A 25,415-nucleotide genomic window follows, 5' to 3' on the forward strand; every position below is an offset into this window, starting at 1 on the left:
GGGGGGGGGGGGGGGGGGGGGGGGGGCCGGTGGCTGTTATATACACATTGAAGCCCATTGGCAAGGCCAGGAAAAGGTTGGCGCCGAGAGAGCATAGACTGCTTCAGGGATCAGCCCAGCAAGCCAGCCATGTCGTTTGAGATCCTGCTTCGCCCTCGGGCTCAGCCTCGAGGAAAGCAAAAAACCGCAACCCCAGCTCCAGCAGCAGCAGCCGAAAGGATCCCAGACTTTGGGAGTGGCCGTCACAGCTGGCCCACCTCCCGCCACAAAATCCAGGTTTGGCCGCATTTTGGGTCGACTGGGATCATGGGACGAATAGTTACGCCGCTTCTGCAAGTGGATCATGGCATATCTCGTACCTTAAGCTCGCAGAAGAAGACAGCTGACTGCAATTTTCGTATCATAGGTAGTGCCAAGATCGACATGTTCCCCTGCAGTAGAACCGATAATGAATGGGGATTCGAGGATTTAGGTTCGTCAATAGCGCCTCCTCCTCGTTTATCTCAGCCACTGATGTTTGAGGCTAAGGGAGGCGTCAGCCCACTTCCAAGTTAGTCGGAGGTATTTTTGGGCTAGACCAACCTCGCCCCAGCCTTGGACGAAGAGCCTGTCTCTAGATGCTTAGCCTTTCCCCTCAGCCACTCGTTGACTGGCCAAGGGGTCACTGAATCCGCGCTGGCACGGTCTGGATCAAACGGCCATGGTTTCGGCCATGGTTCATGCGCCTGGCAGGGCCGAGCCCGTTCTCCGTAGACGTCGTCGCCTGGAGGTGCTGGATTGGGTAATCGCCTTGCGGCTTTCATTCTCGACCCATTGCGTCTCCTACCAGGACCGGTCAAGGTTCCCCAGCCAGGCCGATTAATTTCTCTTGACACTCTGAAATGGTCACGAGTGCCAGAGCAAATCGGCCGCAGATCAATATATGACACGAGAGCTGTCAATCCTGGTCCAGAGTAGAACGTGGACCTGTCCTGTTTCTGCTGGGCCAAGCGCTGACACGATGTCATCTGTCATTTAATCCTTCAGCGCGTGCTCGGGTTACCGGGGAAGTGTCTGCGTAATGACTGGCATCGGGGTTATGCTCCTTCGAAGCCAAGTAGCACACAAGACCGTCACCTTATGCTGTCTCTCGGGGGAGTACTATTGTCGGTGATGGTGACTGAGTCAGGGCGATGCGGGTCGACCTCACTTTGGATCTGTGTGGTGCCATAGGGCAGGCCGGTGCCAGTCCTCAAGAAATTTTTGCCTTTGATGAGCTGCGTGAGCATGAAATTTAGAGCACACTTGATGCCTTGTTGCTCGCCCCGCTTGATGATGTAGCCATTGATGTAGTCGATCTCTGGTTTCTTGCCATGCCGGAAGTCCTCCCGCATGCTGCTTGAGTTTTGTGCCGTCCGCTTGGTCACGCCCACGAACAACTGCTCCAGTCGCCTAGAAGAGAATCGGTGCTGCACATTTGGGATACCTTCCAGCTCGGGTAGACCCCGGATGACGAGAGATATCTCCGCAAGGAGAAGCCTTTGAACGGAGAGCAGGTCCTCGTTGTTGAGCAGCGCTCCATTGGGAACATCGAGGAGGGCAGTGAGAGGGTTTAAGACGCAGTTTGAGGACAGCTTTTCGAGCTGCAGTTGCAGTAGGTCCAAGTATGGAAACGCAGCGCATGCCAGCACCGGCGATCTGGTCAAGGTGCGGAGAAGGTAACGTGAAGAGAGGCTCGCAAAGAGTTCCTTGTCGGTAGGATGATGCTTCTTCCTCTCTTCTTCCGATAACTCCCACAGATGCCGCACTGGCCCCTTGGGAGGAAGAGGGAAACGATCGGGATCTCGATATATGCCTAAAGCTATTGTACCGTAGCCAGCGTGGACGACTGTACAAGGCTGCGACATGTATGCGCCATGGGCAACAATTCCCAGCATGTAGGTCGGGCGTGTTTGAGGATCGGTGAAAACCTCTCGATTGAGTTCGTCAATCTGGCCAAGCCCATTCTGCATAAAACAGATGGTCGTCTTTGCGTTGACACGGTGTCTGACAGAGCGCAGCGCAGCAACAGTGGTGGGACCCTTGACGGCAACTATCAAGCTGTAGATGTAGAGCTCGCCGGATGGCATCTTCTCGCCTTCCTCGACAGGATTGGTCGGCGGTTGGTCCAAACGCTTGTCAGGAATGTAATCCCATTGCGCCTTGCCGTCCTCTGCATAGCCATTGAACAGGTCAACATCGTATCCAATTTGCTCGTCATTGATCTCGTTTTGCTTATTTATCAAACTGATAGTACGGCCGCCTCTTTTGAACACTTCATATTGCTCTTGACGGTGAATCATTAGGGTGATCGGAGGAGGATTGGGTAAACATCTCAAAGAATGGGCGACAAGTGTTCCGATGCTCCCGAGACCTAGGATATGTATACGCCTGGTAAGCAGCTGCTCATTGTCCGGGTCTGGTAATGCTGAGTCTTCCAATGGTTTGGACTCGAATGTGGGAGCGTTTCCGGAGGGCTCAGGCGACGGCGGATCTGTCCACCACGAGCTAGCTTCCGCCATGGTTCTGAACCTGCGACCCGGTTGATCAAGACAAAAGGTGCTTTGAAGCCACAAGCCTGAGCTCACAGCCTTTGGCCATCTGCGCACTGCCCGAGGGAGTGGGCGAAGAAAGAGTCGTTGCGACAGCTTGAAGGTTGGGTTGAGGTTCAACTCGAAGGATGAAGTTGATGGAGATGGGGGATTTATACAATCCTACCTGCCGCGAGTTCGCTTTCCCGAGGTCAAGATATCGTAGACATACTGATAAGACCAATGGAGATCGGTCCGTCCGGTGAGTAGAGCGATAAGGAACAGTGATGAGAGGGCACGAGGGAGGATAGAGGAACGAAGCTGGTCAGGTACATCGCAGTCGGAGAACGCAGTCCGTCAGTCAAAAGTTGATGCGGGGAAGAATCTTTAGTAGAACTTCGACTCCAATTCACGGCGACCTGCGACAGCCACAACATTTTCTCACATTCTCACGTATCCTTCATCTTGCCAGCACAATTTGTCCATTGTCATCGCGACCAGATGGACACCAAGGCTGTGATCCAACTTGTTGACGAGTTGCAGGAGAATATAGAGGACCTTGAAGATAACCTCGATCCAATCCTCAGCGGCGCTCTTGCTGCCACCACGAAAAAGCTGCCCTTGCTCGACCGCGCAAAACTCAATGTCCTCCTTGTCTACTCGATCGAGTCCTTGATTTTCTCCTACCTCAGACTCCATGGTGTCCAGGCCAAAGAACATTCGGTCTTCAAGGAATTGACAAGGGTCAAGCAGTATTTTGAGAAGATCAAGCAAAGCGAGGCGGCACCGCAGAGTTCTCGGCCAATCCTGTCCCTGGACAAAGATGCTGCCGGAAGATTCATCAAGCATGCTCTGGTATATCCTATACGAACGACGCGTTCTCGGGGAAAGCTAAACCATTCTAGGCCGGAAATGAAAAATATGATCTGCAACGCGCCGAGCGTGAAGCCCGCGAGAGAGTCCTTGCGAATAAAAAGCTGAAAGAACTCGAGTCCGCTATGAAAACAAAAGCGGAGACAAATGCAAACCAGGGGCGTCCGTCTGATACCGCCGCTGCACTGGCAGAAGCTACCCAGATTGTCGCGGCTGCACCGAGTGGCACGTCCTCTTCAGAGGAAGAGGGCCTCGTTGACAGCGACTCTGACGGTGATGGGGATGGCGCAGATCCACCCGAACAGCCACAGTCAGAGCCAGGGGAGGGCAAAAAGCGGAAAAATAGGTCAAGAAGCAAATCCCAGAGAACCAAAAGAAAGAGAGAAGCCGATCTCCAGGATCCCGGGAGTGAGGATCATGGGCAGCAGGCCGCAGCAAAGAAGGCGAGAAAGAAGGCGAAAAGGAAGATGAGGCGAGCCCAGAATGCTGCTTCAACAGCTGCTTAACCATATTACTTAGCGACAGCGTCCCTGTCTCCGAAATGTGGGCTTCTCCATAACAGATGGCTTGGGAGAAGACTGGGGGCGTATAACCGATCTTCCACTCTTCCCCGGCCTTTTGCACACGGTCGTCTTGAGCAACAAACCATTCTATCAATTGGAATTCGGACGCTATCTGAAAGTCAGCTTTCCACGTTACCCTTTGGCACCGGCAGAAAACTCGGATGGAAATTGGAAAGCGCAGCTCCATAGGGCAGTAGGTTAGAGGGCTTACGCTCGAACACCAAGGTGCTGGAGTACTCGTTCAGCCGCGGCTGGGATGACCAGGCACATTGTGTTGCCACACAGAGAACATGCGTTCAAGGGTGGATCCTGCATGTGAGGGCATTCTGGTCCCAAGCATTGAGGTGAGCTTCTACAAATTCGTTTCATTGGAGGATTGTCACTTGCTTACCAAGGAGCAACCGGAAAAGGACACACTCAGACCCTGTAGCGGCTGATCTCTTGTGACAGACTGAAGCAGAATTAGTTCGGCCGCTCGTGGGATGCCTGGGTTTTCCAGGACCTGACAAATTTGCCCGATCATGGCATGAACAGACACATGTTCAAGCCCGTCCAAGACTTTTCCTCATTGATACTTTCTCACGCCGCTCCGATGTGTCACAATATGAGCCTGCTGGTATGTTTGCTTGAGCCCAAATCCTCTCTCCTTCGGTCTCTACCATCCCTATCTGCGTTGAGCCAATGCTGGTGCTTGTGAATGCGCACGGTCCAACTTGCCGGGCTCAATATGGCATCTGAAACCTAAGCAGCAGAGGTTTCAGAGGAGAGTCGGAAAGACTTGACACAGTCAATCACATTCGTTCAACCGATAAGTCGTGGATACTGTCCAATCCGTCCATTTGCTCCTGAACTTGTCCCCTTCCTCGTGATCTGCTAGCCTCGCTGTGGTCAGTGCGCTGCTGCAACATCCTGTTGTCGCTTCCGAATATCCGCATCATGCAGAATTCGACACTGTTTACGGTACTGGGGGAAATCTTGACTCGGGGCAAACGTGACCGCTCCCTAGTTCAGTTGGCCCCAGCGGGTATCACCTGCTTTCACACAACCCCCTTTTTTCAATGAGAAAGGCATGAAGCCGAAATTCCATGAGACCAGCTCGCCCTTCCTCATCTGACCAGACGCTCGGACGCCCACTAATACAGCTGCCTGTACAGGTTCACGGACCCAAGCAAGGCCCGAGGTATATCTTCTGACTCACATCTACCGGACGTAAGGTTTCCCCAACCACCTGTCAGGCCTTATATCGAGCTTTGCTGGGGCTCTTGCTCAATCAGATGATAGATCCTAATATACGAGGTACTCTTCCTGACAGACATTCCCACGGTGCGGGCATTGCGATTGGTAGGACGAGGCTGCGCATATACGCCCTTTTTTCCTCCTCCGCGGGGAAAATGTTCAGCCGGAAGGATATACCTCGCACAATATAAGAACAAGAGGATGTACGCGGACGAGACACCTCTTGGTCCCTGGACGAAGCAGATACATATACTCACACAGAGACTTCTCATCGAAGAAACCAATGCTCAACTTGGTCCTTCGTCTTGTCGCCGTCGCGGCCTGCATTTTCGGGGTTGCACTATGCTCATGGATCAGCGAAGAGGTCCTGCGAGATGAGCCTGGCTTTGGCACCACCATGTGTATCGACACGGCCTCGCAGAAAGGAGACGACGCCACCATGTCACCCAAGATGACCACGTCAGAGCCAGGGGAGAGGTTGGGAGTTGTCGCCATTTCGTCATCGCTTGCCCGCTGCTGCCACAATCTCAACTGGAGCAAGCAAGCCGGCCTTCTTCTCGGAAACTTTACTCTGGCATGCCACAAAACCGCCAGCCGCTTCACCAGCGTCTTTGGAAAGGCCTTTGCGAGGTTGAACCGTCCTTGATCTCGATCTGCTCACATCCACGTGCGGGTTTGCCAGAGAGTTGATCTCGCCTACGGCAGCAACACGGACTTTGATCTAAGACGCAGTGGAGCGGACAAGGAGGAGCGAGGAGAAGAGGATTGAGTCCCTTGGAACCGGGCCCAGTCAATGGAGTGAATGCCGATGTCGTGGGCCTGTGTCGATGTTACATGGAGGTCACCTCCGTTCTCGAGCACCTCCCGAGCTCGCTCCCTACCTCCAACATGAGAAGCAAGGGCATCATCTCGAGCACCCTGTCGGGCGTTCTGGACATTAATCATATCATGCCCAGGTTCAAGAACGCCTTGCTTTGTTTGCCCCCTTCAGACTGGGAGGGTTATGGCCCAGGACTGAGTCAAGATGACACAAACGAAGCTGATGATGCATGTCTTGGAGTATTCGTATGTGTGTCTGATCGAAAAACGGCACAGAGAAGTCAAAATCAAGGTTGAGAGTTCATGGTACTTTTTTGGCCTATATGTCCTCACTGGATTACCAATATACCGTATACCACATTAGAGTCATTTATATGTTCGGTTGAAGCTCTTGAAACGAATGTTCGCACCGCTTTAAACCCCAGAAAAAACCGCTTGCTAACCGCTCAATTCCCGAAAAGCAAATTACAATAAACGATATATCCCACATGATAAGATGAACATTGAGAGTCCATATTCCAAGTTCATCACAACCTTCCGAGTCCATAAATAAATATTCGAGAATAGAGCCGATCCACACACTTTAACAACTTAAATCAAGACGTCAGTCTTTTGCTCTGCGTATTGCTTGTGCCGTATTCGCTGAGGACGACGAAACCCACTTCTGCTTGAAGATCAGTCGTCGCCCACGAAAACAGGCATCCATTCCTGTCCCGGGTACGCCGTGGCACTCATCGGAATCTCTTCTTCCGATTCATACCCCTCTGCTTTGGATCCTGGTAATTCAGCAAGCATTCCGGGGGTAGTCTTGTCCCTTGCACTGGAGCGACGTGCTTCCCGTGGGGACGCTGGATTATGGGATCCCTCGAGAACTGAAACGTTGCGATCTAGCCCCTGGCCTGTGCCGGTGGTCATATGCTCAGGATGGCCGCTGGATGCAAGGCTAACGGGCGTCTCACTCCTTGCTGTCCCGCCTTCAATTCGCTCCCTCAGAAGCTGCTTCTTGCGCCGCTCGTTCCCATCATCTTCGAGCCCGGGCACCGTGATTGCAAAGGGTCTTTCTTGATCATCGTCTGGCCGCTTGATGCCACCAACAGGGCTGATTTTCTTGGAACTGAATGTACCGAGCATGTTGTTGACGCTAATATTTTGAGTACCCCGTTGTCGGTTGGAGTCTAGGTCATCAGAGCCGGGACGCCCAAGTCGTGGTGAGCGTGATCGTTTGTGAAGGTCGATGACATGGGTACGAGGGTCCTGTTGAGGTGGAGGTGTAGGTTGCCCAAGAGGGGCAGAGGTAGGCCCGCTTGTGTTTGTCACTCCAGGACTCGGGTTTTGATTGTACGGAGTCGAAGCGTACGACATCGGTCGAGAATAGCCTTGTGCCGGGGCAGTAGCGGGAGCGTAATACTGGGTACGGTTTCCGCCGCTTGTGTCAATACGAAGATCGGATGGCCGACTTTGGTTCGGGTTCATATAGGGCGATACACTAGATGGATATGATCCCACGGTTTGCTGATGACCTGGCGGCGGCGACTGAGGGGTTTGTCCTGGGTATGGATGACTAGTGGCCTGAGATTGGTGTTGATATGCAGAGGGCACCTTTTGGTATTGAGATATTTGGGGCTGAGGGTATTGTGACTGTCCGGGCGCTTGCTGGAAGTAGCTACCTGGGCCAGCTGGATATTGGCCATAAGGAGTTTGAGCAGAATACGGCTCTGGAGATGTGACGCGCTGACCCGGCGCGGAGTAGGGTTCTGGGGAAATAACACGTTGAGTGGTGGTATGCTCCCCATGAGCCTGTGTCTGGGAGGAAGGAGTGGGCGCCGTTGCAGCCCGCGTATTGCTGCTGCTGCTCTTGAACAGATTGCTTCCAAATCCTGAGAATCTCTTCTTCTTACCCTCTGCAGCTCTCTCGCCAGGTTCTGGTGTGGGAGCCCGCAGGAGATCCTTAGACTGCCGCCTTGCAGAGTGAGACTGGATGTTCGACGACGGAAGATGTCCAAGCTGGTCCTGGCGGCTGTATTGGCCGCTCTGCTCCGACGACATACTGTCGGTTCGACGCAAGAAGCTACCACGCTTCTCCTTGGGTATGACTCCTCCAACGTCAACTGGACTCCCGACTTTTTGTTTCTGGAGCTTGGAACGCGATTGAGAGCTAACCCCGAAGAGCTTTCCAAGCCTACTCTTCTTTCGTTCCGCCTGCGGCTCCGGAACCGCTAGTTGAGAAGATTCTGGTTGTGTGGCAGGAGCGGGTGATGAGATCATTGATTGACGATGTTGCTGAAACGACTGAGCACCAGGCTGAGTTGGAAACTGTCCAGACTTCACGTCATATTCAATATGGGCAGCGGCGCCAGGCTTGTAAGAAGACTGCTCGTGGTAACTCTGGCGATTCGGTCTTTCCACTGAGACGTTGGAGGTCGGCCCGGGATGAGACTGAGGAGAAATCTGGCTGGAGTATTGCTGAGACCTGAGCGCACTGGGTAGTGGCGGCCCATTAGGTAGCACTTGAACACTGCTTCGACCGCTCTTGGGTGCAGAGATTTGCTTTGGTGATCGGTATTCCTGCACGTATGGGCCTGGTATACGATATTCCTCGTCCAAAGATGGCTGGTGTTGATGCATGACGGGAATCTGTTGCTGTCCTTTTGGCTGGCGCAGACGATCAAGCTCTTCTTGGGGACGTCTTGCACTAGGTAAAGGACTTTCAGTAGAGTACATCTGAGCACGATCCTTTGGGGGTTGCTCAGGCTCGGTTGCACGCAAAGCTGGATGATTGCCCACATTCGGATCAACGCCGAAAGGTCTGGAATATGACCTTGAAATTCTTTGCCCTGGTGCATTCGCCTGGTCCGTAACCTCTTCAACGCTGACTTGTGACATCTCCTTACTGAGTCCTGCGCTGCTCTGGCCCTGACTTATGGGACTCATTGGTTGGGACGGAATCCTGCTCAGATCTGGTTCATGTATCTGTTCTAATTGGTGGATGGCACCGATACCTTCAATGCCAGCAAATGAGAAGGGTCGATGTTGGCCAGTCGAGTAGTTCTCGCGGGTTTGCTCATGCTGCAATGCTGGCTGCTGAGCTGGTGGTTCAACCACAGGATGTGGCTGTATGTCCTCACCGAGTGGTTTCGAATCTTGTACATGAGAAAGCTCATCTTGGATTGCCGGCGACTGCGACGCCCCTGTCGGAGGCTCAGTTGGACGTTCCTCGGCATCCAAGGATGTTTGGTTCAATACAGCCCCAGCTGCCATTGATTGAAATCGATTTTCAGGCTGGGTTGTTGGTTCTCCAAACGGAGCAGGTATTTGGTCAACTGGTGCTTCGTCGGCAGGTGATAGAGACACACTCCTTCGGGCGTATTGCAGTTCAGCGCCAGGGCCGGGACTTGGGCTAGCACTAGATACATCGGATACGATAGATCTTCGTCGGACCTGTGGGACCTGTAGGCTCCTATCGCTGGAGTGCACGTCGGAGGCTGATCCATCGTGATGCTCCGCAAAAGGCTTTGGTGCGGCGAGAGCATTCGGAGCCAAACCACCAGACTCAATAGCATTGACCTGATGTTGATTTGCAGGACGTTCTCTCTGACTTTTGGTTCGTTCAATATCTCGAACTGGGGATTCAATAGGTGATTGATCGGTAGGTCTGGTCAACTGGCTCACTGAACGGCTGGGCATACCGTTATCCTGGTGCTGTTCTTGGTCGCTGTCCAATGCCGAAATCGCCGGACTATGAGCAAGCACAGGCACGACAGGGGTACCAGAAGAGGTGCTGCCGCCACCAGGTAACACCTTGATGTGCTCCAACTCTGACCGGGTGCTTGTTTGACTCTCTGGAGCGATGGGCGAAGCTGATGTTTCTGGCTGCCGGATTTGATGCAGATCACCGGTCAGTGACCTCTTGAGCTCGGGATTTGAAAACCAATCATTGGGAGAGGCCGGCGTGATATTCAATGGAATCTGTGGTGGACCGTCAAAGGTTGTGGAATCTCGTGGTTGGGAAAGGGAGGCAAGGTCTTCGGGCTCGTCCGGAAGAGGTCCAGTAGACTTCCGTCGGTTCGCCAGTGTCCCCTAGAATCAAACGTCAACCAAGGGCTCGTTCAGGAAAGACAAACATGTTGAAAACGTGGTTTTCCATTCATTGCTATTTGAAGGTGCCCAGAGGAGAAATGCCGTGAAGGTATCCGAGCCAGGTTCTGGGGTCCCTGAAGAACTGAATTCCCGCCATAGCATGACATGCATTCCCTTCATCGCAAGGCAAAAATAGTACAGGTGAGGCTAGGAAAGGGGGAAGATCAACGGACTACCTTTTCACCGGAGCTCGCGTGACGCATCTTCTCCTTTCCTTTAGCAAAAAGTCCTTTGGCTGCAGTGCCTGCTTTGCCACCGAATCGTCCTGCGGCTGCCATCAGCCGCTTCCCATCCTCTTGCATGTGTCCAGCAGATTCTGTCAACATTCGTCGCGGCGACGGCTTGTGTGTGGTGCTGCTCTCGACCGTGTCTAGAGAGAGCCGCCCATTTGTTGCAAACAGCTCCGAATTTTCCGGGGTCTTCATGGACAGAAGCCAATTACCCAGCTGTTCATTTGGCGCGGCGTAGAATTGCCTACTCTCATTGAATGCCTTGATGCGCTCTGCCGAGGAACCGAGATTCATGATTGTACGGAAAGTTGGTTGCCCGTCGAGAGGTTGGTGTGGAGACTGGGGCACCTCTGCAGCAGTCGTGGGAACTCTAGAGGCCGGTACTGGTTGGATGGACTGATGTGACGACACAGTCGCTTGCCTAGATATAGGCTCATTGGCTCCAATCTGAGCCTTGTCGACTGAGCTTGATGCTGGTGGAATTTGAGCTATAATCGTATCCGGAGAACTTGTAGAAGGCGGGCTCATTTGCTTAGGTGTTGACGCTGAGGGCGGTTGTGAGCTGGCTGTTTCCCAGGAAAATCGTTGTTGCAGGAATGGTTTACCGGCCGTTGGCAATCTCTGTTCAACAGAAGGCTCTGTTTGACCAGTGCCTGTCATGTCTGCGTTGATGCTTGACGATGTAGCGTCACCCCGAGGAAATGCAGTGGAAGATTGTGAAGGTATCGTCGTGGATTCAACTCGTGGCAGGTCAGAGCCGGTCAAATTTTTACCATTAGTAAAGGCGGTGGCTTCGCTTGATCGAGGCGTGACGACTTGTAGAGGAGGAAGTTTCTGAGAGTCGAGTTGTGCATCGGTGACAGCTTGATGTGTGGTCCCTCGGGGAACTGTGTCGGACAAACTGCTTCCTTCTGCAGCTTGGCCTTCCAAGTTCGAAGATTTCGGAGTCAGACTCTTGACAATTTCCTGTTGTAACCGCTCATTGTCACTCTCATTGGGGGTCTCTTGTGGCATTGAGACACTGGGTATCGGTGGACGAGGGCCCGAGGTATCAAACAGTCGACTGGTACGCAAAGGTGCCGGTATGTAGTCAACATTTTCACGGGATTCCCTGGCCTCGGCAGAAATATTAGTTGATGACGGCGTTGAGCTCGCGACAGATGGAGGTCGAATCGAGCTGATTACCGGCCCAGAGTTTGTTCTCGTCTCCAAGTTCTCTTGTTCGTTCCCATTCATTTGCTTGCCGCCCCGGCTCTCCGGCGCCGTGCCAGACTTTACTGGCTCTGCCTCCTCGCTAGATGAGCTCGACGCGTCCCATTCGTTTGCATTCTCTCCTTCTGACGATTCGCCAGAGCCTTGCGTTTGTTCGGTCAATCGGTGTCCGGCCAACGCTCCAGCTAGAGCACTTCCAGCGGAAGCGGCTGCGGCGAAAGCCTTTCGGGTGACGCCATCCCCGTCAGAAGTAAAGTTCGTAGGAGCACGAGCAGTAGGTATGCTATCAGTGCTATCGAATCGGCTCTGAGTAAATGGAGGCTGAGGTAATGGATTATTTCTCTGAGTTTGTAAAGGCGTGCTGGTGCCAGGTGTGGCTGAGCCTGCGGATGAGGCATATGATTGCCAGCCCCCAGGAATCGAGGGACGAAAGCTCTCAAATCGCGCTTGTGGTGTTGGTCGCCCTTGGCCGTCACTCGGTGGCGGGGGTTGAGCATGTGGAACGGCAACAGTGGACGGGACAGGGCTCGTTCTTAGTGTGGCTGTGGGATCGTGGGCTTCCATTGTTGATGGAAGGTCCGAGCTCAGCAGGGATGGAGGATTGGCGATGCCTGCAGAGGGGGCTTCTCTTTTGGGTTCTGCAGGAAGTGGTTTGCCTTCCAATGCCCTACCACGAGCTGGTTCCTCTGCTACGGATTGTTTAGTCCCGTCACCGACAAGTGAGCCATGCTGTGGTTGTGGGAGTTCCCGGGGTCCAATCTCACGAGGCTTCTTCGCAGGACTATTATCTCGACTGGGAGGGTTGACCTCCCGTCGATAGCCAGAACGAATAGGAGGTGGTGGAGAAAGCACTTCGTCCTGAGTTGGTCGTACATCACCAGGCTTCAACGTAGCGGTTGAAGTCGGACGTGACTCTGAGTGCGCTGGCTCTTCGGGTACGGCGGCCTTCGCGGTCTGGATGGCAGATAGAGTCGGCCCCGGGTCAGGCCTGCGACTTATTATAGGGCTAATGTCTGTCGTTGAGGCACTATTTGAACGATCAACTGTCTCCGATGTAGAGGTGGGAGAAAAGGGTGATTGGTTTTCGCTCTGATCGAAGGCCTGCTGGACGACTGATCTATAGCCGAGGGTTGGGTGGTGCTGCAAGCCTTGCCTTTTCGGTTCAGCACCTTCGTCTCCAAGGGTATCTTTTGACAAGTGTTCCTTGGGTAACATATCGCTCGAAGACTGCGACGCCATGGGTGTAGGCTCCGACCCCGACTTTTCCACTGCACCAAGGTCCACATCAAATCCAGACGTCCTGTGAACTAGGGGCAACCCAAAGGACTCCTTCCCACTTGGCAAGCGATGATTCGCCTCGGGAGGGTACTCAGTGAGTGATACATTACGAGAGATGGTTGAGGCGGAAACTGGGTCCGGGCGATCGGTATAGACCGATGATGCCGTAGTATCATGTCTGGACACGCCCACAGTGTCAGTCTCGGGCTTCATCTCCTTCGGTTGTTTGATGTCGTCGCTTGGTATCTTGACCAGATTGTCGAACCCATATTCGCTCTTACGCTCCGGGACGGGGTCCAAGGTGGGTTTCAGGCGACGGGTCGAATCCGAGTCATCTCCTGCTATCTGCATAGCGCCTGTATGTTCCTTGGGATCTGACGAAGTCGAGCGGCCACCAATAGAGCCTTCCCTGGGTGGGTTTGACGCTGAATCCATGCTTGGACGGGATGACTCTTGTGATTTGCGCACTTTCTCCATCTCCTCAGGCATACGCTTGTAGATATCTGACGGCCGAATGAACACTGGTGGAGGACGATCGTCAGTAGCAGTGCTACTTCCTGGTCCAGGGGATGAAGAGGGCACGGGTGACTCGTTGCGTGGCATGAAATCTGGCTGAGGCGGCTGTTGGCTCAGGCTTGCTTTGCGCGGAGGGAATTGTCGGTGAGATCGGTTGGAAGAACGACTATCGGGCCTCATGGGACTTTCACGGCGCTGATAGACGTCACTATAAGGGGGATGCCCACCGAAGCCAGCGAGGTTCTGCTGCGGAAAGCTTCCTGGAGCTGAGAAAGGCACATCTTCGTATGCCGGATATTGTCTGCCTCTTGAGCCTGGGCGGAAGCCACCTGGAGGCATGGGAGCCTGTGCCTGGGTGTTGAGACGAAGAGGAGGCTGCATCCCATAGCTTGAAGCAGAGTATCCGTCGTCGTGTTGAGGCTCTGGGAAAGGCGAACGCTGGGTTGTGGGGTATGCCGATTCAAAGCCAACAGAGGAACCAAGATGTCTTCTTTCATCGCCGTGATCAAAAGATGGTCTTTGGCCGGCTCGAGGAGGGGAAGGACTGGTGAAGCTACGATTGGGTGGATAGATGTTGGACTGGGCGCCCAAAGCAGGAGGTCGAGGGTTGTCCGCAGACACGGCGTGTGGCTCATCGTAATCATCATCATCATCGTCTCCCCAGTCTGCGCCCTCATAATTTACCTGGCGGAGATCTTTCCATTTCTTCGAGATGGCTCTTCCCACATTGGTCTTGTAATTCCCAGTACCATAAGGGTTGGAGGTCGCCATTGGAGGAGCAGCCTGCGGCCGGAGTGGCCTTGTTCAAGGATAGTAGCAGAGGCTGGGAATCGTCAAGGTACGAAGTAACACATTTCGTAGGCTATTCGGCCACAGCATATGATTCGATTCTTTCCAAGGGCGCAAGAGCTGCCAAGCTGGTCGTATTACGATGTCCGATGGAATGTTGGCCGCATACGCGACAAACGCAGATGAATAGACTATTTGCGCGAAATTGGCAGGAAAGGAACAGGAGCAGCAGGTCGATTGGAACTTAGAAACGAAGGGTGGCCAGAGTAAATGCGAAAATGGGCAGGAGATGTGAACGGAGGAGGCCCAGCCGCGCAATGGTGGAGGACGAGTACCTAACGGCGGGCAAGAACTGGAAATGAATGGCTTTGTTGCGTCGCTCTCCTCACTTCTGCCCTACGAACGGGACAAGAGGCTGGAAACTTGATTGGAGCAGACGGCAAGAGGGTTCAACCATGCGTCACCCCGAGAACAGGCTGCGCCACACTTGGATGCGACTGACTCGATCCCGATTCCGCTGAAGGAGAGAGAAGTGAGGCTTCTGGGGACCATGGGGGACCGTGGAAGACCAGACCTTTGATTGAGTTTGACAAAGCAAGTTGGATGTGACATACAAGCCTCATGCAGTGCCGCATCATGGCATCACCTGTTCGTGGAATTATTATCATGAAATTAGTCTCCGCTTCCTCACGTTCGGTGCAACGCGAAACCCGTTTGGATTAATATCCCGATCTCAGCTGTGGCTGATGAGGCTGCGACGAGGCTCTTGTCTCTTCCAACTTGTGGCCCGTGGCTCGTGTGGCGGCAAAGACACCTGGACGTTTCCGGCTGCAAAACGACAACCGGGAAGTTCACTTCGTTTCTTCCCATTTCACTGTACTTGTACATACTAAGTTGAGATTTCTAGCCTGGACACATTGTCACCGAGCCACATGTATTAACATTTCCTGCACATTCACCACGATTCTCATGTCATAGACTACGCGCTTAGAATAATCCCACTGCCACCTACTCCTCGTAACTGCGACACGGTTCAACTTGCAATCACCGAGACCCACGACTTCTGCTTTTTTTTCATGCAATATCAAACCCGGATATAAATGATCATGGTTTCCACGAGCATCCAAGACCGGACGAACGAGTTCCGCACCATCCTTGCGCAGGCGCAGAAGCGACAGACTGCAACCAAGGGTGGGCCACAACGACAATCCCTCCTCAGCGAGTCACAGAAAAGAGAAGCAAATGGAGCCGCCAGCGGCCCCTCGAGAGGTTCAAGGTCAGAGTTTGCTCGCAATGCAGCCCAGATAGGGAGAGGCATCACCGCCACTATGGGAAAGTTGGAGAGGCTGGCGCAGCGTATGTCAAGAGACCGGGATGCGATGCGCTTTAGACAGCTGCTGACAAGGAACAGTCGCTAAAAGAAAGGCCATTTTCGACGACCGACCTGTCGAGATTGCGGAGCTCACATATGTTATCAAACAAGATTTGGCTGGTCTCAACGCACAAATATCCGCCTTACAACAACTCACCCAGTCGCAACACCCAACCGCCTCCCAACCCCGATCGGCGGACCAAGAAGGACAGCACAACAAAAACGTTGTGCTAATGCTACAAAACAAGGTCACAGATGTCGCGGCGAACTTTAAAGATGTCTTGGAAGTGCGCACCAAAAACATCCAGGCATCCAGATCGAGGACGGAGAATTTTGTGTCGTCAGTGTCGGCAAGATCCCAACCGCACCTGGACGATTCAAGGTCACAATCACCCCTCTACCAGGGCTCTGCGAGTCGGCAAAAAACTCCTCAGGCCTCTTCAACAGACCTTTTGACCCTTGAGCCTTCAAATACTTCGACTCTGATGAAGAATACTCCACAGTCCGACCACCAACTCCTACTAATGGAAGAAGCACAGCCCACCAACACGTATATTCAGGAACGTGGACAAGCCATCGAAGCCATCGAAAGGACGATAAACGAGTTGGGTAGCATTTTCGGTCAACTTGCAACCATGGTGTCCGAACAGGGGGAGATGTTGCAACGGATAGATGCAAACACCGAGGACGTGGTGGACAACGTTCAGGGCGCACAGAGAGAACTGCTGAAATATTGGAATCGGGTACAAGGGAATAGATGGCTGGTTGCTAAAATGTTTGGTGTTCTCATGGTGAGTTGCATATCCCCAAAGGGCGTCTCAACTTGGTGGCTAACGACTTCAAGATATTCTTCTTGCTTTGGGTGTTGATATCGGGCTGAATGAATGGCAGAATCCTGTTTACCGGCCAATATACAAGCATGTGTGGAGTTTCAGGATTGCATAATGACAGTCTTCCCACTAGAACAGCGAGTGGTTGCGAGCGGTTGTCTCTCGTTTGAAGTTCCGAAAGTCCATGCCCAGCGTGCCACTTTCAACGGAAGAGGCCAACGGCTGTTATGCAATATCCGAGAAGACTTCAATCTAAAAATCTAATGGTCATCACAGTACCTCTGTGGAGATGCTTTCCATCATAACTCGGAACAATGGCTTTGCCTGAGCATCACCAGAGACCAAGAAATGGTATTCAAAATAAGCAATTCCATCAGAAATCGGCGCTGGACGCCTTCCCACATCGATGTAAAATGAGGTGCAATTGAGGAGGGACAGTCCTCCAACAGTGGCGAGGGTGGTTGTAGCGAGAGCCTAAGCCAGCAAATATCGGTATTCATCTCAGTGCTGTTGCCAGAAATAGCGAGTTGCTGGCCTTCGAACTATTGTTTCATTTATGGGTATCGCTCTCGTCCATGATCAATCAACTTTTCCAAGGCCAGTTCCCTTCTTGATGGGTATGTACAATGCGTCGTCGCGATTCTCTTTCTCTCCCTTCTCTCCATTAAACCAGGGGTCAAATCATCGGGGATTGATCGACAATCGATCTCGTCGGGGGTGAACAAGAGGTGGATATCGTGATCGCGCCCATACTGATGATGCCATCTGAGGGGAATCTGTTCGAATGATGCTTCCGATTCCCATGAAGAGCCTGTTGGACCGTGTTGTTAAGGGACCATCCTGTAAAGAGAAATGCGGCGATACACACCCAAACATACTGCCCGACCCCAGCATGTATTTCCCCAGCGTCCTCATCACACCGGCTTGCCCTGCGCCATATTGGAAGATCGTCACGGTACCTCACAGCATCGTTAGTGTGGAACCTCTGGACTGTTGCATCGACCGCGACAAACCGTAGATGAAGCCCATAATGCCTCCAACAGCTGCGAACCGGTTAGTCTTTCTGTAGTCTTTGTCCTGTCTTGTTGATGCCATTGTTTGACTGACTTCCGCCCATCAACATGCCCATTTTCACTGCGAGCGACGTTAGCTCCAGACGAGCAACAGAATGCGACGCCGGACCACCTACTCTTATCAATCCACGTCGGCCCACGGCGCTGCGCGGAGGGTGGTATTGGAGGCATGTTGCCGCTGTTGTTTTTATTGTGCTTGCAGTTCTTGCGCGAAGCAGTGGCTACTAAACAAAGAGCAAGCAAATTGGAGAAGGTAAGGTGAGGGTGCAGTGGCTGTGACGATGGAAGCCCCCCATCCCATGCCAATCGGAGTGGATAGAATTGCCGCCGACCACGGGAGAGCAGAGCACGTGATGTTACTACTAGCCGTTGGTTCGGGGAGAGTTTCCACAAGTTCCAGAGCGTCAATCTGAACTGCTACAGAACCACGAGTCGCATCCTCGTGAACATCAAAAACTACCCCAGACAGACACCAGTCGCCTGAAACCAACCGCCTGATGGGAACGGCATCCCTTTGACATACTGTCACGCTTGCTCGACTGAGAATTCGACTCTCTTTTGAACTGCCGGAGCTCAGTGATCAGCCCCAAATCGCTCCCGTCAGACCCCTCGCTGTCCCGACGTCTGCACGCGAGCAGCCTTTTTCCTTCCCGATCTCAGTCTACATCCCCTGTATGTCCTCGATCCAATTGATACCCTACTTCTCTTTTCAATAACTTGCCAGAACGCCATGAAAAGAGGCCTGTTGATTGACATAGTATCCCTCAGAAATCAGATTCACCGATCAACTTCTCGAGATCCGACACATGACGGCCCGGCACAACGACGAATCTCTGCTTTTCTCCGCTCCCGTCACCTCTTCCTTTCGTCTATCTTCGATATAACCCCTCTCAAGAGCATAGAACACCTATCCTAGCGACACGACATAACCCCCGTCCTCTTACCTCCCGATGACGACCGCTGTGGCATCGCCCCCTAGTTTCCCAAATATCTCCAGGCTCAATTGGAATGGTCTAAGCGGCACAGGAGGAGGGTTTTCTGCAATGAGCACTGACGAAGTGTCTCGGATGTTTTTACCCCAGCGCAAGACTGTGCAGAGGAGCAATTCGTCTTCATCACTTTCATCCACAAGTTCTTCTGGGTCAACAGTCACCCTTACCCAGAACGACGGGTCGTCAGAACCCGCACATGGACCAAAGAAAAAGGCAAGAGGAGGGTTTTGGCCTGTCTCGAAATCGGAATCGACAGCGAGCGTCTCCAATGCCCGGGCAAATGGGTCGCTTCAGACAGCCATTGGCAACTCCTTGGTAGGAAAGAGCCCAGTGCAGCCAGCACTGCCCAATCAAAGTCCTACGGCTCAGGTGAATGGGACAAGAGTCGTAAATGGAGCGGTCACTGGCGAGCCAGCGGCGATCTTGGCGCTGTTACCCATGAATGGCACGTTCGAGAGGAAACAAATCAATCTCCCCTTCTATCCAGAAGTCCTTCGCATCGGCCGACAAACAAATGCAAAGACTGTTCCGACTCCGGTGAACGGATATTTCGACTCCAAGGTCCTGTCACGACAACACGCCGAAGTGTGGGCGGACCGAAGTGGTAAGGTGTTCATCAGAGACGTCAAGTCATCAAACGGCACGTTTGTCAACGGACAGCGACTCTCACCGGAGAATCGAGAATCCGAGCCTCATGAACTCCGCCAACACGACACACTAGAACTAGGTATCGATATCGTGAGTGAAGATCAAAAGACCATTGTCCACCATAAAGTCTCAGCCAAGGTTGAGTATGTGGGCCTGCCTGGGACGACCAACAATGTCCTCGATCTTACCTTTGGCGACCTGGATCCCTCTCACGGTGGTGCGCTATTACCATCGCCTGTAAGTTCACCCATGCTTCACAGTCGAAGCCGGCCCGGAGGACCGACCACAAATGGACGGACCTCAGCACCTTCAAGCGTTGCAGGCAGCCAGATAAGTTCGATTGCTCAGCAACGGATGAATATGTGGGGTACCACACCGTTGAATGTGGAACAACTGGTCAAGACAGTTGCCGTATGTCACTCCCTACAACTGTTGAGAATACCAGAGGCTAACATCAAATCCTAGATGGAGATGCGGGCAGCAAGACAACAGGCGGATGAACTCGACCAGGCTGGCGCTTTTCTGAACTCACTGTTGACACCTGGGGTTGAACCTCCTCGGCTTAATGCCTCGTACAAAGAAGGTGTTCCTCAACGCCAATCTAACGGACGTGTTAAAGGGTCCAAGATGGAGCATATGGCTCGCTTCGCCGATCCCCCAGCACCCCCGCCACAACAACCGCTTCCAGAGAAGCCAGACAGCTCGAAGGCAAGTCCCGTCGCAACATCGTTCACAAATCTCCTGAAACGTGGCGAAACTGCCAAACAACCCAACAATACTTCACACTCTCCCACAAATGCTCAAAACAGCCAGATGATGTCTCTGATTGAGGCGCTGTCCATCGCGAAAAAGGAACTCGACTCTCAGGGAGCTCGAGTGAAGCAATTGGAGGATATGCTCAAGCAGGAACGGTCAGCGAGAGAGGATGCCGAGGAACGAGCACGAAAGCTCGAACAACACGCGGCATCGCGACCAGTCTCAGCCGTTGAAGAGGAATCAGAGACACCAACAGACTCCACCCACGACACAAAGGCTGTCGAGGAAGAAGCAGGGCATGACGCGGACGGCGAGCTTGATGCAAGGACGAAGAGTCTGCAGCAGAATCTGGACCAAGTTCTGGGAGAGATGCAGAGACTGAAAGCAGACGTGGACCAATTTCAGCGTCGCGCAGAGACAGCGGAAGCCGATGCCGCCAACGCCCGGAAAAGCCTCGCCGAGATGATTGACAAGATCCGAGAAGAGAATGAGAAAGCAGAATTATCGGCAAGGAAGTCTCGTGAGCGGCAATCACATGTCCAGGCTGATGAGAGCGCCGAGGGGACTGGAGGGGAGGAGGTGGAGCCGAGCTCGACGGGCATGGTCAAGTCGGTCGTACAAGCAAATGGCCACGTCCGCGCACCGAGGCTACCTGAGCATCTTGAGCGAGCCGTGGCAACAGTTCTACGGGACAAAAGCGCCAACCCAGATGCCCTTGCTCAATCAGCACCGTATGTGTCGATGCTGGGGGTAGTCCTGATTGGAGTTGGATTAATGGCGTATCTCAACTCCTGGCAGAAGTCGGAGAGGTGAGGCGTCAACGCCAGAAAGCAAGGATTTTCATTTCGTTGAACATACTATCTCATTCACTTCTTCAGTCGGGTCGCCAGCGCCGGGAGTCTCACTCGTTTTCTCTCCAGCATGGTACGGGCGTGGCGTTACAAATGGACAGCATTACTTTCATGGGCAGCGATACTGCCAGGCTTCGGTTGGGGGCCATGGCCCATGCCGAAATTGGCGAGGAGCACGGCGTCAAATGTGTGTCAAAACAGAGCTTGGACATTATCATGGCTGAGCCACAGCAACCAGTAACAGATTGCGGGCAGGGCGTTGGTCATGGATTGCACGAGAAAAAGATCTGGGCGGGATAGGCGTCATGTATATATGCACGTCGAGTTAGGATTGTTGTCAGCCTGGTTACTATTTCGAGGCACACGAGGTTAAGACAAGGTCTGACCAGTCCAGTCCAGCAAGCTAACATGAAATGATGATACGAGCTTCAAGAACAGCCATGGCAAAGCTTTGAGCTTCTGGCCAGGAGGGCATAGTATTATCAATTAGTATAATCGGATCCGTGGTTGTTCGTAGTGGCGGATGCCTGGATAATCTCCCCCTGAACAGGCTGAGCAATAGGGGGATTAGCGGAAGGCCGAGCGGGAGTTGGGTCCCGTGGCTCTCTACGAGTAAGATAGATTTTGTTGAGCCTCACCAGTCCTACGAGTACCTAGTAGGTACGAAATACGAGGTACAGGCCTGTGGCCCTCCATCTTAGGGCCTATTACAGTGGTTATCAGTTGGGGAAGGCGGTTGAGGCTGGTGAGGCCCCAGGCGACGCGACCCATTGTGTCCTCTTTTTCGGCGAACGAGGCGCCAGTGGAGCCTTGGCCAGTTCCTCCAACGAGTCCCATCATCAACCTTCGGCCTCCGGCGGCAGCTCTTTTATCTTTCATTTCCATCTTTCAGTCTTGCGCTCGGTGACGGCAGTATTACGGCATTTTGGTGGTCACTCCTCGGATTCTGTCCTGTGTATCCGGATCGTCTTGGGGAAGTAGATGTCAAAATGACGTAGCGAAATACAAGATGATGGACACTCCGCACTTGTTTTCCGGATGTTGTCCACTTCCTGCTAGGGCCTCAACGCCAGTGTAACTTCCGCTCATCCATGGGGAGGAGTTGCTATCAACCTATAGCGGGCCCAACACGGCCCAATACGACAAATCTCTCGGCTCAAGTGGCCGTTGCAATGCTTTGCTTCGCGTCTCTCCGGTAGGTTTGTATCATTTTCGGTGACAGCAAGGCTAGTATAATGAAACCCGTCACGCTGCGTTGTGCAATGCTCCCCAGATGGCAGAGGTACCTCAGGGCTGCCACATATGAGTACAGGTCAAAAGCAACAGGGTTGCGGACCGATCAGCGTTCGAGAGGTCATTTGCAAAGACGCTGGTTCGCTACGCCGGTCGACATCACCACAAATGCAGACCAAGATTCGAGTGATCCCAGGGGAAAGGTGGTGATTCTCGGTAGTGGTTGGGCAGGTAACGTACCCGTCTTGCCCTCGAGTGTGCTCCCAAGAAGTGTGCTTACCCAGCATGAACAGGTTATGTCCTGGGCCGCCAGCTGGACAAGCGAAAATACCGCGTCGTCATCGTCTCTCCTCGCTCCTACTTTGTCTTCACGCCCCTCCTCAACGACACCACCGTTGGCACCCTCGAATTCCGAAACGTGCTCGAGTCTGTGAGAAAGAAAAAAAGTGGCTTGGAGTACATCCAGGGCTGGGCAGACGACGTCAACTTTGCGGACAGGACTGTTACCATTGAACCTTCAGTCCTGGACCCAGATGTAGGCCACGCACTGACCGGACCGAGGAAACCCAATGAGCAGCAGACGGCCAGCGGGTTTGCTCCAAGAGATGCCTTCCCTCATGGACCGTGGGAAAAGGAGGTGCAAATGGGCGGGACTGGCTCAAGTCAAGTTCCTACGTTTCCCATACACTACGATAAGTTGATCATTGCAGTTGGTACCTATAGTCAGACGTTCGGCACCAAGGGCGTGAGAGAGAATGCATGGTTTCTAAAAGATGTACGGGATGCAGTTGCCATACGTCGCCGCATCCTGGAGTTATTTGAACTCGCGAAATTGCCCATCCTGCCCGAAGACACCAAGAAGCATCTCTTGCACTTTGCGGTTGTTGGCGGTGGTCCGACGGGCATGGAATTTGCAGCCTGCCTGTCGGATCTGCTGAGAGATGATCTTTCTAAGATCTACCCTGAGCTGATGAAATACGTTCGCATCTCTCTCTACGACGTCGCACCCAAAGTCCTCCCCATGTTCGATGCCTCACTCGCCGACTACGCCGTAAAGCAGTACAGACGCCACAACATTGAAATCAAAACCTCTCACCACGTCGAAGAACTCCGCAAGGGGTTCCCCAATGACGAAAAAGCCCGTCAGGACCAAGCCAGTCAAGTCAAGGGACGAGTCTACACGATCCATATCAAAGAAGAAGGCGACGTCGGCATTGGCATGTGCGTGTGGTCCACGGGGAACATGAACAACCCGTTTGTTGCCAAAGCGCTCTCTCATGTGCGTCGATTCCCGACGGAGTCGGCACAAATCACTCAGGGGAAAGTGACCAACCCGATGCAACGGCAGTGGATCATCCAACGAGATGCCAAAAGCGGCGTCATCTTGGTAGACGACCACTTTCGCGTGCATCTTACGACAGAGTGCGCCGAGGGGATGAAGGAGGACGAAAAGCCCAAGGCGTACATGAAAGATGTCTTTGCATTAGGAGACACCACCAAGCTGATGTCCGGCGCCCTGCCAGCGACGGCGCAAGTCGCGAATCAGCAGGCCCTCTGGCTCGGGAAGACGTTGAACAAGCACTCTTCCCCTGACGAGTTTGGCAAGGAGCAAGGCTTTACGTTCAGGAACCTGGGGGTCTTGACGTATGTCGGAGGAGCCAAGGCCATTCTTCAGGGAGGGAACGGGAACGGTGGCGGTGCCGCCAACAGGGTCAAAGGGCTGGCCGCGTACCTCATCTGGCGAGGTGCTTATCTCACGATGACGCTGAGTTGGAGGAACAAGTTCCTTGTCCTTGTGCAATGGGTGACTGTCAAGGTGTTTGGGAGGGATCTCAGTCGGTTCTGATGAGTAGTTGTTTCCAGGTTGCCGTCCTAGGAATACTACAGAGCTGGAAGAGCGGCTTCTTGGGGGAGGGGGGAATAGTAATGCGGTTGAGCAGGGGTATGGGTAAGCGGTTCTGGATAGATGGTTGGGTGTATCGAGTTTATATGCTTCCATGCCTGAATAGGAGGCTCGAAGACAAATTCAAAAGCGTTGAACACCGATACACACGGGGCCTTACCTACTAGGTAGTTACTATCTGTCTCGTCATAATAGAAGGTGAAGACGGTTACTATCCAGACTGGGCGACGCTTTCTTCCCCCTCGAGGCCACTGGCTTACGGGCTGATTATGGCTCGTGCGTCTGCCGTCCAAGTGGATAGTGGAACCACGAGAGCTCGAGCCTTATTCCGGCTTTCGTCAACACCGCGCTCGACCGACCGACAGAATCTCACATCCGAAGGCTTCGAGCACATTGGTAGAACAACGAGAAAACTAAGACCCGTCTTGCCCGCTACGATATTTCATTCGGCCCGCCGGCTGCGGGAATTCTCTGCTTTGGTGTGACTAGGTAGGCACATGGCCAATGGACCATTTCTCAGGTATGCCCACCCCTGCTCCTTGGACATGAGCCCTTTCGCCAACAGATTGGAACTTGGCCAGGGGGAGACGAGTCTTTGCCGTCCCTTGGCTTCAGTAAGCAAGCTCGACCGAGAGTATTACTGACTGCAAGATCTGGCCGGTTTTCGCTCTCGGAACCCGATCTTTATATATACGTCCTGTGCCGGTAAATCGTAAGTGTGTGCGTATATAAAGGTTGAATTCCCTTTACCTCCGCGGCGCCGCCATTCCAAAAGGCAAAGCACCACATTCCCTCCGCCCTTCCCCTAGAGGACCAAAAGCCAACTCCAGAAAAAAAAAGAATACTCCCCCAACTCGGAAGGTCATGGCCGAAATAGTTTCTGCACAGGTTGCCCAAACGCTCGCGTACAACAACCTCCTGCGCGTCTTCTCCAACCGCGACCGCGCCTCCCGCCTCGCCATCATCCGCGAAACGTACACTTCGGACGTGACGTTTTACGAGCCCGACGTCATCGCCACGGGCCACGACGGCGTCGACGCCAAGGCCGAGGAGTTGCTCACCGCTCGCGCAGGGTGGGAGTTTGTCCCCTCGGGAAACGTCCAGAGGAATCATAATATGATCTGGCTGGCGTGGGGGTTTGGGCCGAAAGATGGCAGCACGGGGGAGGTCGATGTTAAGGTAAAAGGTGGGGATGTGTTGATTGTGGACCTCGAGCAGGGCAAGGTCAAGAGCTTTTGGGTCGTTATTGAGGGTGTTACCGATTCCAAGGAGTAGAGTGGTGGAAAGGAATCCCTAGGGAGAAGGGGGGCAGGTCAGATACGGGATACCGGGTATGTTGTTTTTGTGTCGAGGAAAGCAGAGGGAAACGTAAGGGGACGTAAGGTCTAGTATATTGCGCAAGGAGAGAAAAAAGCTCTTTTGTGATTTTTGTGAGTGTGGTCTACCTATCTCTCTTGTGGAAATCGGTGGAGTGGCTCATGACATTGCTGTCCTTTGAACCTTTCCACCGGTCCGTCTGAAAGCCATACCCTCTGTTTCACGCAATGATCAGGCT

At 53.2% G+C, this 25,415-nt stretch overlaps 9 protein-coding genes across 9 annotated transcripts; 6 read left to right on the forward strand and 3 right to left on the reverse strand.

The window, feature by feature from the left end:
• Window positions 1-1,112: 1,112 nt before the first annotated feature.
• On the reverse strand, window positions 1,113-2,540 carry Z520_03794 (uncharacterized protein; the record flags this gene model as incomplete). Its single annotated transcript, XM_016774304.1, has 1 exon — window positions 1,113-2,540. The coding sequence occupies one exon, from the start codon at window positions 2,538-2,540 to the stop codon at window positions 1,113-1,115; it is 1,428 nt and encodes a 475-aa protein (XP_016634231.1).
• A 510-nt stretch (window positions 2,541-3,050) lies between these two features.
• Window positions 3,051-3,928, forward strand: Z520_03795 (uncharacterized protein; the record flags this gene model as incomplete). Its single annotated transcript, XM_016774305.1, has 2 exons — window positions 3,051-3,404; window positions 3,455-3,928. The coding sequence occupies 2 exons, from the start codon at window positions 3,051-3,053 to the stop codon at window positions 3,926-3,928; spliced, it is 828 nt and encodes a 275-aa protein (XP_016634232.1).
• A 1,576-nt stretch (window positions 3,929-5,504) lies between these two features.
• Window positions 5,505-5,867, forward strand: Z520_03796 (uncharacterized protein; the record flags this gene model as incomplete). Its single annotated transcript, XM_016774306.1, has 1 exon — window positions 5,505-5,867. One exon carries the CDS (start codon window positions 5,505-5,507, stop codon window positions 5,865-5,867), a length of 363 nt encoding a protein of 120 aa, XP_016634233.1.
• Window positions 5,868-6,715: 848 nt separating this feature from the next.
• Z520_03797 (uncharacterized protein) lies at window positions 6,716-14,184 on the reverse strand (the record flags this gene model as incomplete). The annotated part of the gene is made up of 2 exons (XM_016774307.1): window positions 6,716-10,117; window positions 10,351-14,184. 2 exons carry the CDS (start codon window positions 14,182-14,184, stop codon window positions 6,716-6,718), a joined length of 7,236 nt encoding a protein of 2,411 aa, XP_016634234.1.
• Window positions 14,185-15,308: 1,124 nt separating this feature from the next.
• On the forward strand, window positions 15,309-16,454 carry Z520_03798 (uncharacterized protein; the record flags this gene model as incomplete). Its single annotated transcript, XM_016774308.1, has 3 exons — window positions 15,309-15,558; window positions 15,614-16,365; window positions 16,419-16,454. 3 exons carry the CDS (start codon window positions 15,309-15,311, stop codon window positions 16,452-16,454), a joined length of 1,038 nt encoding a protein of 345 aa, XP_016634235.1.
• Window positions 16,455-16,958: 504 nt separating this feature from the next.
• On the reverse strand, window positions 16,959-17,648 carry Z520_03799 (uncharacterized protein; the record flags this gene model as incomplete). Its single annotated transcript, XM_016774309.1, has 5 exons — window positions 16,959-17,215; window positions 17,283-17,363; window positions 17,418-17,447; window positions 17,512-17,538; window positions 17,594-17,648. 5 exons carry the CDS (start codon window positions 17,646-17,648, stop codon window positions 16,959-16,961), a joined length of 450 nt encoding a protein of 149 aa, XP_016634236.1.
• Window positions 17,649-18,427: 779 nt separating this feature from the next.
• Z520_03800 (uncharacterized protein) lies at window positions 18,428-20,686 on the forward strand (the record flags this gene model as incomplete). The annotated part of the gene is made up of 2 exons (XM_016774310.1): window positions 18,428-19,528; window positions 19,583-20,686. 2 exons carry the CDS (start codon window positions 18,428-18,430, stop codon window positions 20,684-20,686), a joined length of 2,205 nt encoding a protein of 734 aa, XP_016634237.1.
• Window positions 20,687-21,986: 1,300 nt separating this feature from the next.
• Window positions 21,987-23,803, forward strand: Z520_03801 (uncharacterized protein; the record flags this gene model as incomplete). Its single annotated transcript, XM_016774311.1, has 2 exons — window positions 21,987-22,188; window positions 22,251-23,803. The coding sequence occupies 2 exons, from the start codon at window positions 21,987-21,989 to the stop codon at window positions 23,801-23,803; spliced, it is 1,755 nt and encodes a 584-aa protein (XP_016634238.1).
• A 921-nt stretch (window positions 23,804-24,724) lies between these two features.
• On the forward strand, window positions 24,725-25,135 carry Z520_03802 (uncharacterized protein; the record flags this gene model as incomplete). The annotated part of the gene is made up of 1 exon (XM_016774312.1): window positions 24,725-25,135. The coding sequence occupies one exon, from the start codon at window positions 24,725-24,727 to the stop codon at window positions 25,133-25,135; it is 411 nt and encodes a 136-aa protein (XP_016634239.1).
• Window positions 25,136-25,415: the final 280 nt, after the last annotated feature.

This window comes from Fonsecaea multimorphosa (assembly GCF_000836435.1).
Source record: "Fonsecaea multimorphosa CBS 102226 unplaced genomic scaffold supercont1.6, whole genome shotgun sequence".
NCBI lineage: Eukaryota > Fungi > Ascomycota > Eurotiomycetes > Chaetothyriales > Herpotrichiellaceae > Fonsecaea > Fonsecaea multimorphosa.